This window comes from Dipodomys merriami, unplaced genomic scaffold (assembly GCF_024711535.1).
Source record: "Dipodomys merriami isolate MVZ:Mamm:240054 unplaced genomic scaffold, mDipMer1.0.p SCAF_3683, whole genome shotgun sequence".
In the NCBI taxonomy this organism is placed as follows: domain Eukaryota; kingdom Metazoa; phylum Chordata; class Mammalia; order Rodentia; family Heteromyidae; genus Dipodomys; species Dipodomys merriami.
In genome coordinates this window covers 1-16,567 of record NW_027205252.1, presented here as the reverse complement: position 1 = coordinate 16,567, position 16,567 = coordinate 1, and the positions used below count along the sequence as shown (strand labels likewise).

The 16,567-nt window shown below is 41.3% G+C and overlaps 1 protein-coding gene across 1 annotated transcript; it reads left to right on the top strand.

Moving 5' to 3' along the window:
* Positions 1-424: 424 nt before the first annotated feature.
* On the top strand, positions 425-16,519 carry LOC138804546 (eukaryotic translation initiation factor 2-alpha kinase 3-like). The gene is made up of 2 exons (XM_069988883.1): positions 425-939; positions 15,593-16,519. The coding sequence occupies exons 1-2, from the start codon at positions 632-634 to the stop codon at positions 15,738-15,740; spliced, it is 456 nt and encodes a 151-aa protein (XP_069844984.1). The 5' UTR covers positions 425-631; the 3' UTR covers positions 15,741-16,519.
* The last annotated feature ends 48 nt before the right edge of the window (positions 16,520-16,567 follow it).

The window sequence follows — 16,567 nt, the reverse complement described above, 5'->3', positions numbered from 1 at the left end:
CCCACTCTCCCCTTCCACTGGGGACCTTCTTCTTCACAGTCAGAATTGGCCACGTATTAAGTGCGGCTTCCAACCAATCAAGAAGCAGTGGTCTCAGAGATTTGAGTGACATCCATTTTCACCAATAAGCTTCAAGCCTTCTCTTGCACCTCCCTTTGAGAGGCGAAGGCATCCACGGGCATAGCCAATCTGTCCCAGTAAACTTGTTCCGGGAACTGTAGGGCCTCCCGGTCAGCTCACAAGACTCCGGGGAGGGGCATTTCTCATTGGTAACTGCATCCGGAAGAGGGCAAGGCTTAGACGGGACAAAACTACGATTTGATTGGTAGGTGTGATGTTGACAACTGGGAACAGCCCGCCCTCCCCAGAGTGGCAGGATTGTGAACCAATCGGAGAGCAGACTCGCGGCCCGTCTGGTCAATGGGCGATGTCCGCGGGAGAGTGTCACTCAGGTGGCCGTGGCGGTGGCAGAAACCGGGCTAGGACGTGGCTGAGGGAGCGCGTCCGGCTGTTCCTGAGGTCTGGGAGTCGGGGTCACTAGTGCTTCCTCGCTGTGGTCGGGGGAGTTCGGAGAGGTGAGAGAGGCCGGCGGCGGCTGCGTCTCCATGCCCGCGTGCTGGGCAGGCCGCTGATGGAGCGCGCCACCCGTCCGGGGCCGCTGGCGCGGGCGCTGCTCCTGATGCAGCTGCTGCTGGGGCTCGTGGCGGGGAGCGTCGCCGCGGGGCGCGCCCGCAACCTCCCCGCGCCCGCGACCGAGGCGGCGTTTGGCCTGGGGGCTGCGGCTGCCCCCACCTCAGCGGCGCGAGTGCCGGCCTCGGGGACCGTGGCTACGGCCGAAGTGACCGTCGAGGACGCCGAGGTGCTGCCAGTCGCCGCCGGCGAGCCCGAGTCGCGGGGGTCGGAGCCCGACGACGACGCGGAGCTGCGGCCGCGCGGCAGGTGAGGGGTCGCGGGGCCCGGGTACACCTCGTTGTTTGCGGGAGAGTCGAGAGGGGTCGGCGTCCTCCCTCGCGGGCAGCGGGACTTGGTGACCAGGAGAGGAACCGCGGTGCCCTCCTGCCCTGCGTCCTGGGCTCAGCTGCCTGGTCCTTGCTTTGGGGCATCCTCGGAGAAAGGTTCAGGAAGGACGCCTGGAGAATGGAGAGCAGAGGTTGCAAAGAAATGTCACTCTCTTCCGTCTCCTTGTTTTCGGGCTCTATTCATCCTCCACACGAGGAGGTCGTCCCCCCCCCACCCCCCTTATTATCCCTACGCCGTGGTGACAGCTGTTTTGAGAAAGATGTCTAGATTTTCCTCCAAATACGTCTCCATAGTGCACCCGGACCAGCACTGGGATCGGTATTTCAGTCATTGAGATCTGAGTAACACCTGCATCACAGACTCACCAGATGATGCTGGTTAAATGTCGTTTTCTAGGCTCCACCCTGGGATTTCTTTTTCCCTCCCTAAATCAGATAGTATTTGGAGCAAAAGCCCGCAGTCGGTATGTTTTAACAAGCGCTGAGGTTGGGGTGAGGTGGCGTGAAGCAATTCTTGAACACACTAAAGTTTAAGAGCTGTGATTAGGTTCTTGAACGCTGGCAGATCTTTGGTATTTAAGGAGTTTACTCTGTAAACATTTAATATAGGTTTGGTTTGGTTGAATTTCTTAGTCGTGTTAGACATATTACTTCGAGGTATGTGTTTTGAAGCACTTTCCGGATGCAAATGTAACACATGCTAATGGTATTTTTCAGACAGCCAGTCTTAGCTTGGGAGAATATGATTTGCTGTATAGAATGATAAACATTAGGTAAATTAAATCAAGCAAGTCTAGAATGTGGATTAGAAAATATTTCTAAAGCTCAGACGCAGTAACTACTAGATTCTAACAAGTTATATTTGATTTTTAATTAAATATCAGAGCCTTTCAGTTTGTCTGGAGGCTGCTGTAGACATAAGTACTAACAAATTCTCTGGGTAGCATTTGAATTTTCATGTTCAAATTTCTTTAAGTAGCTAATATGTAACCCGGGAGGGTGCTTTTGTTTATTTTAAAGAAACTTAAAGAGCAGCTGCTCAAAGTAAATTACATGAAGTAGAGTAAGAAGGTCTTGGTATTTGTTTTTGTTTTGTAGTACACACATCTACTTCAACTGATGCTAACAAGAGCCCAAGGTACCCTGGGGTTACAGAGGTTGGGCAGATAATGTCTGCCTGCCTGCCTGCCTGCCTACCTGCCCTCCCAGAGGAATGTGCAGTCAGTCCATCAGTGACAGTGAATGAGGAGACCTCTAATAGCATTACAGAGCAGGAACAGTGTACTTTTAAGAATCATGGGTGACTTGTTTTGGTAGCGTTCATGGGGCTTGTGGGGTTGGTAGGTTAGAATATAAGAAGAGGCTGTGACAGAATGAATTGGTCCTTGAAAAATAGGTAGAATTCTGATAGGCATTAGACGTGAAACAGCAGGAGACACTAAGGCTGGAAATTATTTTAAATAACATTTTATCTCTGTAAATTTGTAGTGTGTGAATGTGTGGGTATGTATATGTATGTATGTATGATATGACCTGGGTATACATGAGAAATACAGATATGAATGCTAGGTAAGAAGACTTGAAAGATGAGGCTAGAAAAATAGGCCAGGGCTATGAGAGACAGAGAGAGAGAGAGAGAGAGAGAGAGAGAGAGAGAGAGAGAGAGAGAGAGAGGAGAGCGAGCGAGAGAGAGAGAGAGAGAGAGAGAGAGAGTGTTCTTATAGTAGTAACATTATAATCATTTGAGAATGTGTTCAATCTCCAGAATTAGGTATTATTCCATACCCACAGATGGTGTCTTTGTATTCTACAAGATTACTCTGGTTCACATGCACATTAATCTTGGAAATGTTATGTAGACCATCTTGACTATCAGACCTGATCAAAATTATGCTAAAGAAATAGTTCTGTAGCAACCGTGTGTGCTAAAAACTTGGGATAAGAATTACAGAAGGGAAGTATAAGAGCAGTTCATTTTTACATGGTATGAAACAGGACAGATCTGAGAAATATTTCAGGCAAAGTCTTGGTTCCTGGCAAATGAGTTGATTCTTCTTTGGCACCTCTGTCTAAAAGATTGACACTGGATGGCCAGAAGATGACAGCACAGGTAGGAAGATCAAGAAGTTTAGGGGAGCAGGGAAGAAAAGGTAAGAAGTTGGTGTTGGGCCTGATTACCTGTAGTACAAACAGGTCATCCAGAGGGAGACATCTGGTAGAAGCTGAAATGAGTGAGTGGGGCTGGAGGGGAGGTCTGAGTATATATTTGAAGGTGAGAGAGAAAAGAAAAGACATCCATGAGAAAAAAGGAAATTCCTTACTTTTAGGGAAGCCTTTGCACCAAAATCAAAAACAGAAATACAGCTGGCTAGGTTGGAGGTAAAGAAGACTGGAGGGTTGGGAATGTGGTGGAAAGAAAGATGCAGTAGTGAGCACAATTAAACAAGAATTTTAATAGAGCTACAGAGATAATGTACAAAAGGTTAAAGAGTCAGTCCTCTGTCTCATCCCTTCTTTCTTCATGGATTGGAGGCAATTTTAAAGATAGTGACCACCTCTGTGAGGAGGAGTAGATTAAAAATGACAGGAATAGGCAAAGAGGTGAAGGTAGTTGGAGAAGATGTACATGGCAAGCAGTCTGCCTGGAAGTGTGATGTTATGATAGTATAAAACCTTGAGTGAGGAATTTGATAATCAACAAATGATAAAAGGTAAATATGCCAAGTTTATAAAATATTTTTCTAAGGGCTGTTTAAAAACAAAGCCCAGGAAATAGCTGTCCTATAATAATAGACAAGTATCCTGTTTATTTCAAGAATTGGGGGGACAGAATTAACCAAGCGTTTATTACAAACAGCTGTGTAGAACTCCAGTACATGCAAAACTGTTAAAAGGAGGGAGGTGAGGAATTCAAACCTACATTTTTACACCATTGCCTTTTGATGCTCAAAAAGTAAGATAGGACTCTCTAGTTAATTCCTCTAGTAGTATTTCTTGCTCTTGAACAGATTATGGTAATTCATACCTATAATTCCAGTTCCAGCACTAGGGAGGAAAACTGCAAGCTCAAGAGTTTGCGACCAACCCCAGCAAAGGTAGATGTGAAACCTTTGTTTCAAACACAAAATCAAACAGAAGGCTAGAGGTGTACTTCAAGCAATAGAATGCTTTCTTAGTATACACAGCACTTAGGTTCAATCCCCAGCACTATTAAATTAATAAATCAAGAAATCAATAGAATTTCTGTGGTTCATTGGTTTCATTCAGAGTGTTCAATGAATTTCAAGCATGTGATTGAGTGAATAAACTTTTGTCAAAAGAGTAGCTAAAATAAATTTGCTTTTCTAGTAGCAAACTTGTGTTAAACATTACGTATGTTGAAATTTAAGTGTGATAGCTAATATATAAAAAGTTTGGAAGAAAGCTTTAATCTCATCTCACCAGGTTTTCTGGATACTGGTATAATTAATGTTAGTAGTTTTCCAGCTCCAACACAAATAGCAAATTGCCAACTATTACTTGGGTTTCACATAGTGAACTTGGTATCTCATGTTAAGGACATTCTGACAACCTCAGAAATTGTAAAGAAAGGGTTTTATCTTACTAACATATCACATGCATTTGCATTCCTTTGTCTATAGTCTCTAATTCTCTAACAAAAGTATCACTAAATTTGACATTTCTCTCTGATGCTTCTTCAGTTTGTACATCTGTAAACTGAATATTTGGATTAAATGAGACAACATGAAAATACTTTGCAAATATAATTTAATTCATCTTTATTTTTTGTCCGTCTTGGGGCTTGAACTCTGGGCTTGGGCGCTGTCCCTACACTCTTCAGCTTAACGCAAGAGCTCTATCACTTGAGCCACAGAGCCACTTCCAGTTTTCTAGTGGTTTACTGGAGATGAGTCTCACCAACTTTCTTGCCCAGGCTAGCTTTGAACCATGATCCTCAGATCTCAGTCTCCTGAGTAGCTAGGATTACAGGCGTGAGCCACTGATGCCTAGCTCTTCTTTACTTTTTTTCTGTCCTTTTACAAACTGAAATAATTGGAAACGTAGGAGAGAAATCACCAAATTCCTCAGAATTTCAAGTTTATAATTAATTATTTGTTGCTTTTTAACTGCCAGGAACACTGAATAACATAGCATCTCAACATAATGTTGGCAGGAAGCTAATCTATTCAGGTTAACTAAAAATCACACTTTTTTTTTTTTTTTTTTTTTTTTTTTTGTCGGTCATGGGGCTTGAACTCTGGGCTTGGGCGCTGTCCCTCAGCTCTTCAGCTCAAGGCGAGCGCTCTACCACTTGAGCTACAGCGCCACTTCCGGTTTTCTAGTGGTTTATTGGAGATAGGAGTCTCACGGTCTTTCCTGCCCCGGCTGGCTTTGAACCGCGATTCTCAGATCTCAGCCTCCTGAGTAGCTAGGATTACAGGCGTGAGCCACCGGCGCCCGGCTAAAAATCACACTTAAAGAAGAATTTATACATAATTTTCAAAGAAGTTAAAAGTGAAAACAAATGCTTTGGGCCAGTAGTAGAATATGTTCCTATCTACAATTGGCTTTAATTGATACCTAGACTCTGTATATATGACAGAGACTAGACTTCTTTTTATTTGTTCTCAGCTCTGTGTGCTATTAGGTTTTACAGAAGGACCTGTCTTTATTAGTTACCGTGGCTTTTCATTCCCTAAGTATTGCCTGGCAACTTCACCTGCTTTTTTTTTTTTACAAGAGAGAACTACTTATACATGTTAATTATAAATATTATAAATTATTTTAAAGCATAGAAAGGGATTATGAATGTAGATCAGTGGTAAACCATGTTATTACTATCAAGAGGCCCTAGATTCAATCCTCAGGATTCCTCCCTCCCCCCACCAATAGACTTGTAAATTACAAAACTTCACATGAAGAGAGCCAATGAAATGTGGGTTTTCAAAAAATCACATTCTGCTTATAAAATTATAAAGATTAAATATTTTTCACAGAATAAAGTAGAAGTGCTTCTATGTAGCCAAGGCTAGCTTCAAATTCACTTTGTAGCCTAGACTGTCTTCGAACTCACAGTCTTCCTGTCTCAGTCTCTCTAGTGCTTGGATTATTATGTCTCAAAAATGTTTTAATCTACCAGGAAAAGGGTATGTCATGCTCATGTGATCCTATAACATTGAAAAATTAGATTGTGTTTCTTCAAGATCTAGTTGATATGCCAAAGTGATTTTTTTTAACTATAGTTGGCAATTTGGGGCACTATTATTTGTTTTAATTTGAGGCATGTCGTGTCTTGTATGTTTAAATATAGGAGTTTGTTTTGAAATTTAATAAGTAAGGATGAGGAAGTAAAATCTAATTCGTACTGGTTTGTTTTAAAATGAAAATATGATTCCTTCAGTGGAAGCATCTGATTGGGTAGAGGATTCTACACCAAACACACATGCACACATTCTCCCTCCCTCTCCTTTTCTTCCCCTGTCCCCCCTTCTTTTTCTTTCTTTTTCTCTCTCTAACATCAGATTCAAACAAATCACATTTTCACTCTATAAAATGTTTTCCCCAAGGAAAGAAATGTGAAATTTTTTAAATAAGCAGCTATTAAATAATAAAGTATTCAATTTAGATGATGGTCTCTAATCACTTTTCTTTCACATGAGACATTTCTATAGGATAGGGACCTTCATTAATATTACTTTATGAAGAGATTTAGCATATATTTACTGGAATTGAATAAATATAACTAAGTAGGTAGGTGTTCTGGGTCACTTAAGTCAAAATAAACAGTTCTATAAAAATTACGTATCCGTTTGGCATACAGTCATTTCTGCTCAGTTAGGGGCATAATGAGAGCAATTACAAGATAAATGACACTTTGATGAATTTCCTGAAAGGAATTAAATGTTTCATAATATGTTAATATAGTATATTAATATAGTCACTAAGGCAAACTTACAATAGTGTTAAGAATCATGCATTCCCATTCCTATTCATTCTTTCCTGGTGTATGATCTTAGGCAAGTCACATCTTTTCATATCTTTCTCAGTCTCTTTTTTTTTGTTTTATGTGGCTAATATCTGTCTTACCACAGTTGCTCATTCAGTAAATATTTATTGTATTTTCTTAGAAGCTAAGTGCTGTTAATACTTGTAATGGACTATGTTTTTTTCTGGAGAAGTTCCATGTCTGATAAGAAGATAATTGTGTTGAAGAGCAATTATCTACAATGGATAACATGTATCTTCTAAGTACTACTAAAGGGAAGAGAATGAAAGTGTCAACTGATAGAATCCCTAATGTAAAAAAATGTTAAGGATAGTACAGGCAATGGCATCTTCCGAGTCAGGTCACAGAGCAGTAGTTCCTAAGTCAGAGCTCCTGGACTTCCTCCGAGTCAGGTCACAGAGCAGTAGTTCCTAAGTCAGAGCTCCTGGACTTCTGTGGATCTGCAAAGGGGAATACTGACATACAGTGGGGATTCATGAGACTGTCAGCATTCTAAAAATGATGTCATGGGTTTGAATGTTTAATAAGAAGGCCAGTTTTAAGTTTCTGCTAGGTACCTGTGGCTCATGCCTGTAATCCTAGCTACTCAGGAAGCTGAAATCTGAGGACCATGGTTCAAAGCCAGCCTGGGCTAGGAAAGTTTATGAGACTTATCTCCAATTAACCACCAAAAAACCAGTAGTAGAGCTGTGGCTCAAGTGGTAGGGTACTGTCCTTGAGCAGTAAAGCTCAGGGACAGAACCTAGGCCCTGAATTCAAAACCCAGGACTGGCACACACACACAAAAATATATAAATCAATGTTCAGCATCACTGGTCATAAAAGAAATGCAAATCAAAACCACATTGAGATTCTACTTCAAACCAGTTAGAATTGCTATTATGAAGAAAACAAATAATAATAGATGCTAACTGGGATGTGGCCAGAAAGGAACAGTACTACCCTGTTTCTGGGAATGTAAGCTGGTCCAACCACTCTGGAAGGCAGTATGAAGGTTCCTCAAAAGACTAAATAAACAAAGAACTCCCCTATGATCCAACAATCCTACTCCTCGGCATTTATCCAAATGACCACAAGGTAGGCCACACTAAAGCTACCAACACAACTATGTTCATTGCAGCATTATTTACTATAGCTAAGATATGGATCCAATCCAGATGCCTCTCCATAGATAAATAGATCAAGAAAATGTGGTGTAAATACTCTATGGAATTTTGTGCTTCTGTCAGAAAGAGTGACATCACCACTTTCATAAGGAAATGGAAAGACTTGGAAACAAATCATATTAAGTAAAGTAAGCCAGACACAAAGAAACATAGACTCTATGATTTCCCTCATTTGTTATAATTAGTATCTGCTTAGGATAGTCCTGGTAGATAATCATAATAGCTCAATAGCTATGAACATATGACCATACAAAATGATGCTAATTGAAATGAACTCCAAGACATGGAAACAACAGGTCTTTTTTTTTTTTTTTTGGTTGTTGACCTTGTTGTTACCAATGTACTGTATCTATATTTTTCTTCTTATCCTATTCCATTTTTCTTTTTCCATTGGTTTGTCCCTGGCAATCACTCTCTTTGATTCTGGTACCTTGTATCTTGTATATATTTATCTGATTTGGGGAAGGGAAGGGAAATAACAAAATATTAAAAGAATGACAAAGGATAACCCATTGCAATAATGATACTCACAAGACACTATGTTGGAAATGAACTTTACAACTTCGAGGGGGAGAAGGGAGTGAGGGAGAGAAGGGATATGGGGAGAACAATAAAAGAGTGGGTAACAAGGTTGAACAAGAAATGTACTCATTACCTTACTCATGCAACTGTAACCCCACTATACAGCATCTTTACAGTAAAATAAAATAAAAAATAAATCAAGCTGGGCGCCAGTGATTCACGCCTAAAATCCTAGCTACTCAAGAGGCTGAGATTGAGGATTGCAGTTCAAAGCCAGCCCAGGCAAGGAAAGTCTGTGGGATTCTTTTTTTTTTTTTTTTTTGTCGGTCGTTGGGCTTGAACTCTGGGCCTGGGCGCTGTCCCTCAGCTCTTCAGCTCAAGGCGAGCGATCTACCACTTGAGCTACAGTGCCACTTCCGGTTTTCTGGTGGTTTATTGGAGATAGGAGTCTCACGGTCTCTCCTGCCCGGGCTGGCTTTGAACCGCGATCCTCAGATCTCAGCCTCCTGAGTAGCTAGGATTACAGGCGTGAGCCACCAGTGCCCGGCTGTCTGTGGTATTCTTATCTCCAATTAACCACCAGAAAACCAGAAGTGGTGCTGTGGCTCAAGTAGTAGAGTGCTCACCTTGAGCTGAAGAGCTGAGGGACAGTGCTCAGGCCAAGTTCAAGCCCCATGCCCAACCAAAAAAAAAATTAAAATTAAAAAAAAATATATAAATCAATAAAACAAAAACCTAAAGTCAAGCTTTGAACAAGAATTATATCAAGCTTTAGGTAATAATTGTAGAATTCATTAATATTTAGATAGGTGATCTTTTTTTTGGGGGGGCTCCGGTTGTGGGGCCTGAACTCTGGGACTGGGTGCTGTCCCTCAGCTCTTCAGCTCAAGGCTAGCGCTCTACCACTTGAGCCACAGCGCCACTTCCTGCTTTTTTCTTTTTTCTTATGTGGTGCTGAGGAATCGAACCCAGGGCCTCAGGCATGCAAGGCAAGTGCTCTACCACTGAGCCACCTTCCCAGCCCGATAGGTGATCTTAAAAGTATTTCCTGCAAAGATGAAGAATGTATTATAAGCAATGTTTATTTGGTAAATGAAATGTTTTAAGAATAGGGCAAAATGTAGATGAACAAAGGAACTTTGTTGAAAAAGTTAGAAGTGTGTGTGTGTGTGTCTGTCTATCTGTCTGTCTGTCTGTCTGGGTCTGGGTCTGTTTCTGTTTTGCCATGGTATGAGAAAGGATACTGGGTTGGCAAAAGATGCAGAAAATGAGATTAACAAAGTCCACTGAAGCACAATTGTGAAAAATTTTACTTCCCATTTTCAACCATTGTGCACTCTCAGTGGACACAAGAGAATTTCAGAAGTTTATCAGAATTTTCTATAGAAACAAAATGGTTGAAAGAATGAAAAAGAAAAAGACATGAGGCAGGAAAATATGTCAGAGAGCCTTTTAAATGAGAATCTGTCCTAAGCTAGAGGAGTTGTAGTAAAGGAGAAAAACAGTTTAAAGAGCAGCTTCAGAAAAAGTGTATGATAGAATTAGGAAGTAAGTAAAGTAGATATTTGGTTTAAATGTTAGGCAACAAAACAAATGGTTATGCTGTAAATGGAGAAAAAAACTATAAGGAAGAGGTTGTGGATGAGAAGTTAACTTTTCTAATAGTTTGTTATAAAGGTAGATCCTGCTGGAGCTACTAGCTAGACAGGGATGGTAAACTGCAAAGCTGTGTAGATGAGGGGCTCACAAGGAGAGATTGGTCTGTGGGTTTTGGCTTTGCAGTTCCTCTTGGTACTGCTTGTTGGATGATGAGGATGACAGGTGGGGATCTGTGAGGAGCTAGTCTTACAGGAAGCAGGGAAGAATGAATGTTCAGAGTGAGGAGATGGCTCCTGCGTGACTACTGCAAGGAAGCTTGTAAGGGGAATGGATCTGGTAGATCAGAATCACTGATAACATTCCTTGAGACTAGCTGGAAAGATTTGCAACGGTGCTTGCTGTGGAATAATCCAAACAAATGCCCTTCTAAACTAAAGCAAGGCAAAAGTAAGAAATCCAACTGTCAAAAGTGGTTGGTCAGGGCTAAGAAGGTAGCTCAGTGGTACAGTGCTTCCCTTGCATGCATGAGGCCCTGGATTTGATTCCTCACCACCATATAAGCAGAAGAAGCTGGAAGTGGTGCTGTGGCTCAAATGGTAGAGCTCTAGCCTTGAGCTGAAGAGCTGAGGGACAGTGCGTAGGCCCAGAGTTCAGGCCCCACAACCGACAAGGGGGTGTTTTTGCTCAATGAGTTGTTCAGTATGCCTTCTTCCAAGTCAAAAAGCACTATTATTATTTTCTGTAATTAAACTGATTGTTTTGTGAATTTATGAGTTTACTTTGAATTTATATACATTGTACATCAAGTGTAACAGAAGAGATAAAGTTGTAATCCTAAATAGGAACATAACTATACACTTTTGGAATTTGCCTGATCTTTAAAGTAGGAAAATAAACCTCATAGATTCTAAGAACCAATAGTCATTCATTCAGCATGTAATTTATGGAGACACTACTCTTGTCAGAGTACATGTACCAGACTGAAAAGACACTAAGGGAGAATCATGCCATATGTTTGAAGAATTGAGGGATCCCTAGGAGGTATTGATTCTGGATATGTAAACTTTGAGGTGGACAGCCTCAATGTGGGGGATAGCTAGACATGTATGTCCAGACTTCAGAGGAGAAAGTTGGAACCACAGATAGAATTTTGGGAATTGTTATCAAATAGATGTATTTAAAGCTATGAGACTGGATGAGATCACCAAAAAAAGTTAACACCATAGAGATACTATTTTAAGAGAGAAGAAAGCTGAAAAGTAACCAGAAAATAGAACTGTGAATAAATTGAGCTAGGAAAAAGAAGGGAAAGGAAAGGAATGAAAAGAAAAGAAAGACATGAAATATGTGAGGAGAGCAGGATATCCTGGAAACCATATAAAGAGTGTTTCATGGAATAGAGATGTATCCAGTCAAGTGCTGCTAATGGTCAAGGAAACTGAGACCTGAGCCTTGACTCTCAGGAACTGTCACTGTGAAGGTCATTAGCAATTCCAAGGGAATTTTCAGTAGGGGGGGGGGACTTGATTATAAAACAGTTCCAGATAAAAGAGGAGAGGATTTGGAGACATGAAATATGTAGCAACCTTTCAAAGAAGTTTTGTTGCAAAGATAAGCAAGTTTAGAAGCTAGAGGCAGGAGAGGAGTTTGATCTAGGTTTTTTTGTTTTTATTAATGAAATATTTGTTGTTGTCTGTCTGTAATGCTTTCTTTCTTTCTTTCTTTCTTTCTTTCTTTCTTTCTTTCTTTCTTTCTTTCTTTCTTTCTTTCTTTCTGTCTCTTTCTCTCTCCCCCTTCCTTCCTTCCTTCCTTCCTTCCTTCCTTTCTTCCTTTCTTCCTTCCTTCTTTCCTTCCTTCCTTCCTTCCTTCCTTCCTTCCTTCCTTCCTTCCTTCCTTCCTTCCTTCTTTCCTTCCTTCCCTCTCTCTCTCTCTCTTTCTTTCTTTCTTTCTTTTTTTGTTGTTGCTCATCTCAGGGACTGGGTCCTGTCCCTGAGCTTTTTTTTGGGGGGGGGGGCCCGGTCATGGGGCCTGAACTCTGGGCCTGGGCGCTGTCCCTCAGCTCTTCAGCTCAAGGCTAGCACTCTAACACTTGAGCCACAGCACCACTTCCAGCTTTTTTCTTTTTGCTTATGTGGTGCTGAGGAATTGAACCCAGGGCTTCTGGCATGCAAGGCAAGCGCTCTACCACTGAGCCACCTTCCCAGCCCTCCCTGAGCCTTTTTACTCAAGGCTAGCACTCTACAACTTGAACTACAGCTCTTCTTCCAGCTTTTTTTGTTGTTGTTGTACTTAATTGGAGATGACAATGTACAGACTTTCCTGCTCAGGCAGGCTTTGAACTGTGACTTAGATCCTAGCTAGGATTACAAGGCATGAGCCAGTGGTGCCCAGCTTTATTTTGTTGTTTTTAACAAGGACTTAGTTTCAAACTCATAACTCTCCTGCCTGAGCCTCCCAAGTCCTGAAATTACAGATTTGAACATCTGGCCCCGCTGGTTTGGTTTTTAAGGAAAATGGTAGCAAATTTGAATGCTTTTAAAAATAATTTAAGTTACTATAATACAATAATATAGATTAGGTGCCTTAAAAACAAGAGAAATTTATTTCCTCCAGTTCCAGAGGCTGGAAAGACAAAGATCAAGGTTCCTGCTGATTTATTATGCTTGGTGAGGACCCACTTCTCACAGGTCTATCTGTGTCCTCAGGTGGTAGAAAAGGAAAAGACTTTCTGTCTTGTCCCCTCTTCCCCCCTCCCCCCACTTTTGACAATAGTGGGTTTGAACTCAAGGCTTTAGGTTTGCTAGGCAAGCACTGTACCATTTGAGCTAAACCTCCAATTCTTTTTTTTTTTTTTTTAATTGTGCTGCTCCTGGGCTTGAACTCCAAGACTAGGAGCTGTCCAAGGCTAATACTCCACCACTTGAGCAACAGTTCTACTTCCTGCTTTTTTGGTTGTTAATTGAAGATAAAAGTCTCGTGGGTTTTCCTGCCAGGAGTTGCCTTTGAACCATGATCTCAGCTTTCTGAGTAGCTAAGATTATAGGCATGAGCCACCAGCACCCACCCCTCCAGCCCTTTTTGCTTTAGTTTTTCAGATAGAATCTCTCAAGTTTTGTCCAAGCCAGCTTTGGACAATAATCCTCTTACCTAGTTGGGATTATAGATGGGCACCATCACACCCATCTGGCTGGGTCACTTTAGAAGGACACTACTATTATGAGGGCCTTACCTTCCTTAACTAATCACTTTCCAACATTCAGCCTCATACTGTCACTCAGGGGAGTGGCATTCAATCTATAGCAAATGTTGCTAGGAATGCTTTAGGCAAGAGAATAGCTGATGATGTGGGAGCAAGAGGAGACATTTGCAGGAGTTGTTCTTCATATGTACATGAAGGAGAGAGAGCTCTGTTACTTCAGCAGAGGTGTTAGTAGTGGATGAGACTATAGGACAGTTTACTAGCACTCACAAGAGGGAGAAGAGTTCATGGTTCCAACTGCTGGTAAGTGGGTAGATGTGGTAGAAAGCAACCTCTTATGATTGTTTCTGCTTTCCTCAGTAAATTGGAAAGCACAGTCATTGACATTCCAGAGCTTGGAGGAGCTGGTATCACAAGGTTGAGGAGAGAGGAGCAATGAGTAATTAACCTGGTTCATTAGTTCAAATTGTTGAGCATCACTGTTAGCCTTTTCCAGGTTAGTGGTCATGAGTAAAATGAGACCAGTCAGCAGTTAACATTTTTCTCCAGCTACATTGAGGTACAAGGATGAGATCATGGAGAAAGGTCTGACCAGGGTTGATGTTCTGCCATTCAAGTGAGTGTGACATGAGAGAGAGAGAGAGAGAGAGAGAGAGACAGAGAGAGAGAGAGAGAGAGAGAGAGAGAGAGAGAGAGAGAGAGAGAGAGAGAGAGAGAGAGAGAGAGCACAGGAAGTTGGGGATGCACACAGAGTAGTGCTTAAGATGAAGAGCTCTGCTCTTAAAATTGGATAACAAACAAATGAAGCTGGGTACCAGTGGCTCAAGCCTATAATTGTAGCTACTCAGGAGGCTGAAATCAGAGGGTTACAATTCAAAGCCAGCCTGGGCAGAAAAGTCCATGAGATTCTTATTTCCAGGTAACCAGCCAAAAGCCAGAATTGAAGATTCGTCTTCAGTGGTAGAGTGCCAACCTTGAACAAAAAAGCAAGCCCAGAATTCAAGTCCTAGTATCTGCACGCACACACACACTCACTCTCTCAAGTGAGGACATGAGAATTGTGAAGATAGGTCTTAGAATCCAGTTTATAGCTTCTGGTAGAATCAGAAGTTTGCTGGAGTTGGGGAAGTAGAGGAGATGAGCTGGTCTGTAAATTGTACCTGAGGATGGCATTTGCTATTGGTAATGACAAAGTCTACAGGCTGACCACAGGAGTGATTGAGGCAAGGTAGACTGATAGTGAAAACCCAGAGAACTGAGGCAAGAGTATGTAAGGCAGTGACCGTCACAAGCAGGTCAAATTTTCCAGGAATGGAAGCATGCAACTTCTAGGAGGGGTAATGGCTGGAACTGTCTGATCCTCGGTGGTTTGAGGGAAAAAAGAAAGAAAATGGTCCAGGAGATAAACAGTGCACTGAACCCAGGGATCAATGGGTTATGAGTGGAAGTTTTCTTCTGTAGGGAAGCAAAACCCCTGGGAAAATCTGGTTTCTAGAAGAGGAAGTGAAGTTAACATTTGCGGTGGGTCTTTGTTTCAAAGGGAGGCTTTCACCAGGAAGGGGAAGAAGAAGAGGTCAGATGGGGATGCTGAGTTCCTTGTGATTATTGCATGGAAGGAGAGGTGACCTAGGAATCTGGGGCTAGGATGTAACTTAGTGGCAAAGTACTTGCCTAACAAGTGCAAGATCAAGCTTTTCCCAGTACAACAAAGAAGGAAAGAAGGAAAGAAAGAAGGAAAGAAAGAAAGAAAGAAAGAAAGAAAGAAAGAAAGAAAGAAAGAAAGAAAGAAAGAAAGAAAGAAAGAAAGAAAAAGAAAGAAAGAAAGAAAGGAAGGAAGGAAGGAAGGAAGGAAGGAAGGAAGGGAAAGAAAGAGAGAAAACAAAAACCTAGGAATCTTGAAGCTTTCATGAATGACTTGAATAGATAAACTTATTGAAGTTGCCCTGCCCTAAGGATAGACAATAGCCCCTAATACAATAGGGGTCTTCATAGGGGCTAGTTTTCTTTAAAATATGTGGAATTAGTACATAATATCTTAGCGATCTTTTTAATTTTGTCCTATTCCTTCTCCAATTTACAGGTCACTAGTAATTATCAGCACTTTAGATGGACGTATCGCTGCCTTGGATGCTGAGGATCATGGTAAAAAGCAATGGGATTTAGACGTGGGATCTGGTTCCTTGGTTTCATCTAGCCTTAGCAAGCCAGAGGTAAGAATTTTCTATTAGATGATTAGAAAACTTAGTTACAATAAGCAGTTACTGATGTATTTTCTTATAAAGCCTGTCTAACTTTTACAGGCTGTGTCCACGTGGGGAAAAATGAAGGTTTCTGTTCCTTGGTCTCCCTACTGTCAAATGGGTTGGTAATAGCACCTGCTCCTTAGGATTGTTATGGTCCTTAAATAAGTTAGTTAGGGCCTGGGAATGTGGCTTAGTGGTAGAGTGCTTGCCTAGCATGCATGAAGCCCTGGGTTCGATTCCTTACTGCCATATAAACAAACAAAAACAAAAAAAGCTGGAAGTGGTGTTGTGGCTCAAGTGATAGAGTGCTAGCCTTGAGTAACAGAAGCTCAGGGACAGGGCCCAGACTCTGAGTTCAAGCCCTAGGACTGGCAAAAAAAAAAAAAAAAAATCATACAAATGTGTAACTGAGGAATATTGCCTGCTATATTAATATAGCATATTACTTGAAGTACAATGTGATCATCTTACAATTATTACAAGATTTCTAGGAATAATGTGACAAAAATGAAAACATACTGAGTTGTACTAGTTAGAAATCCATGCTGTTAGGTCCCATACAATTATTAATCCCTACATTTTCATCCTAATTTTGGGCATAATTCATCTGAAATTTTTCTAGAGTGTAATTCTGGACAAATGCAGATATTTATAGAAAATTTGTGCTTGGTAGTTCAGAGCTCTAGAATGGAAGAGAGGAACAAGTATAGATTCGAATCTTACTTCCAAATAGCTCTGTCTTTATCTGACATGGAACTGTAGCCTCTCTGTACATCACCTTTATAATAACAATTTTTAAAAATTTAAAAGTA

Bases quoted from the DNA above. Each gene is read 5' to 3' on its own strand.
- LOC138804546 (XM_069988883.1), top strand. From the start codon at position 632: ATGGAGCGCGCCACCCGTCCGGGGCCGCTGGCGCGGGCGCTGCTCCTG. The intron at 940-15,592 runs GTGAGGGGTCGC...TCCAATTTACAG, and splicing joins GAGCTGCGGCCGCGCGGCAG to GTCACTAGTAATTATCAGCA.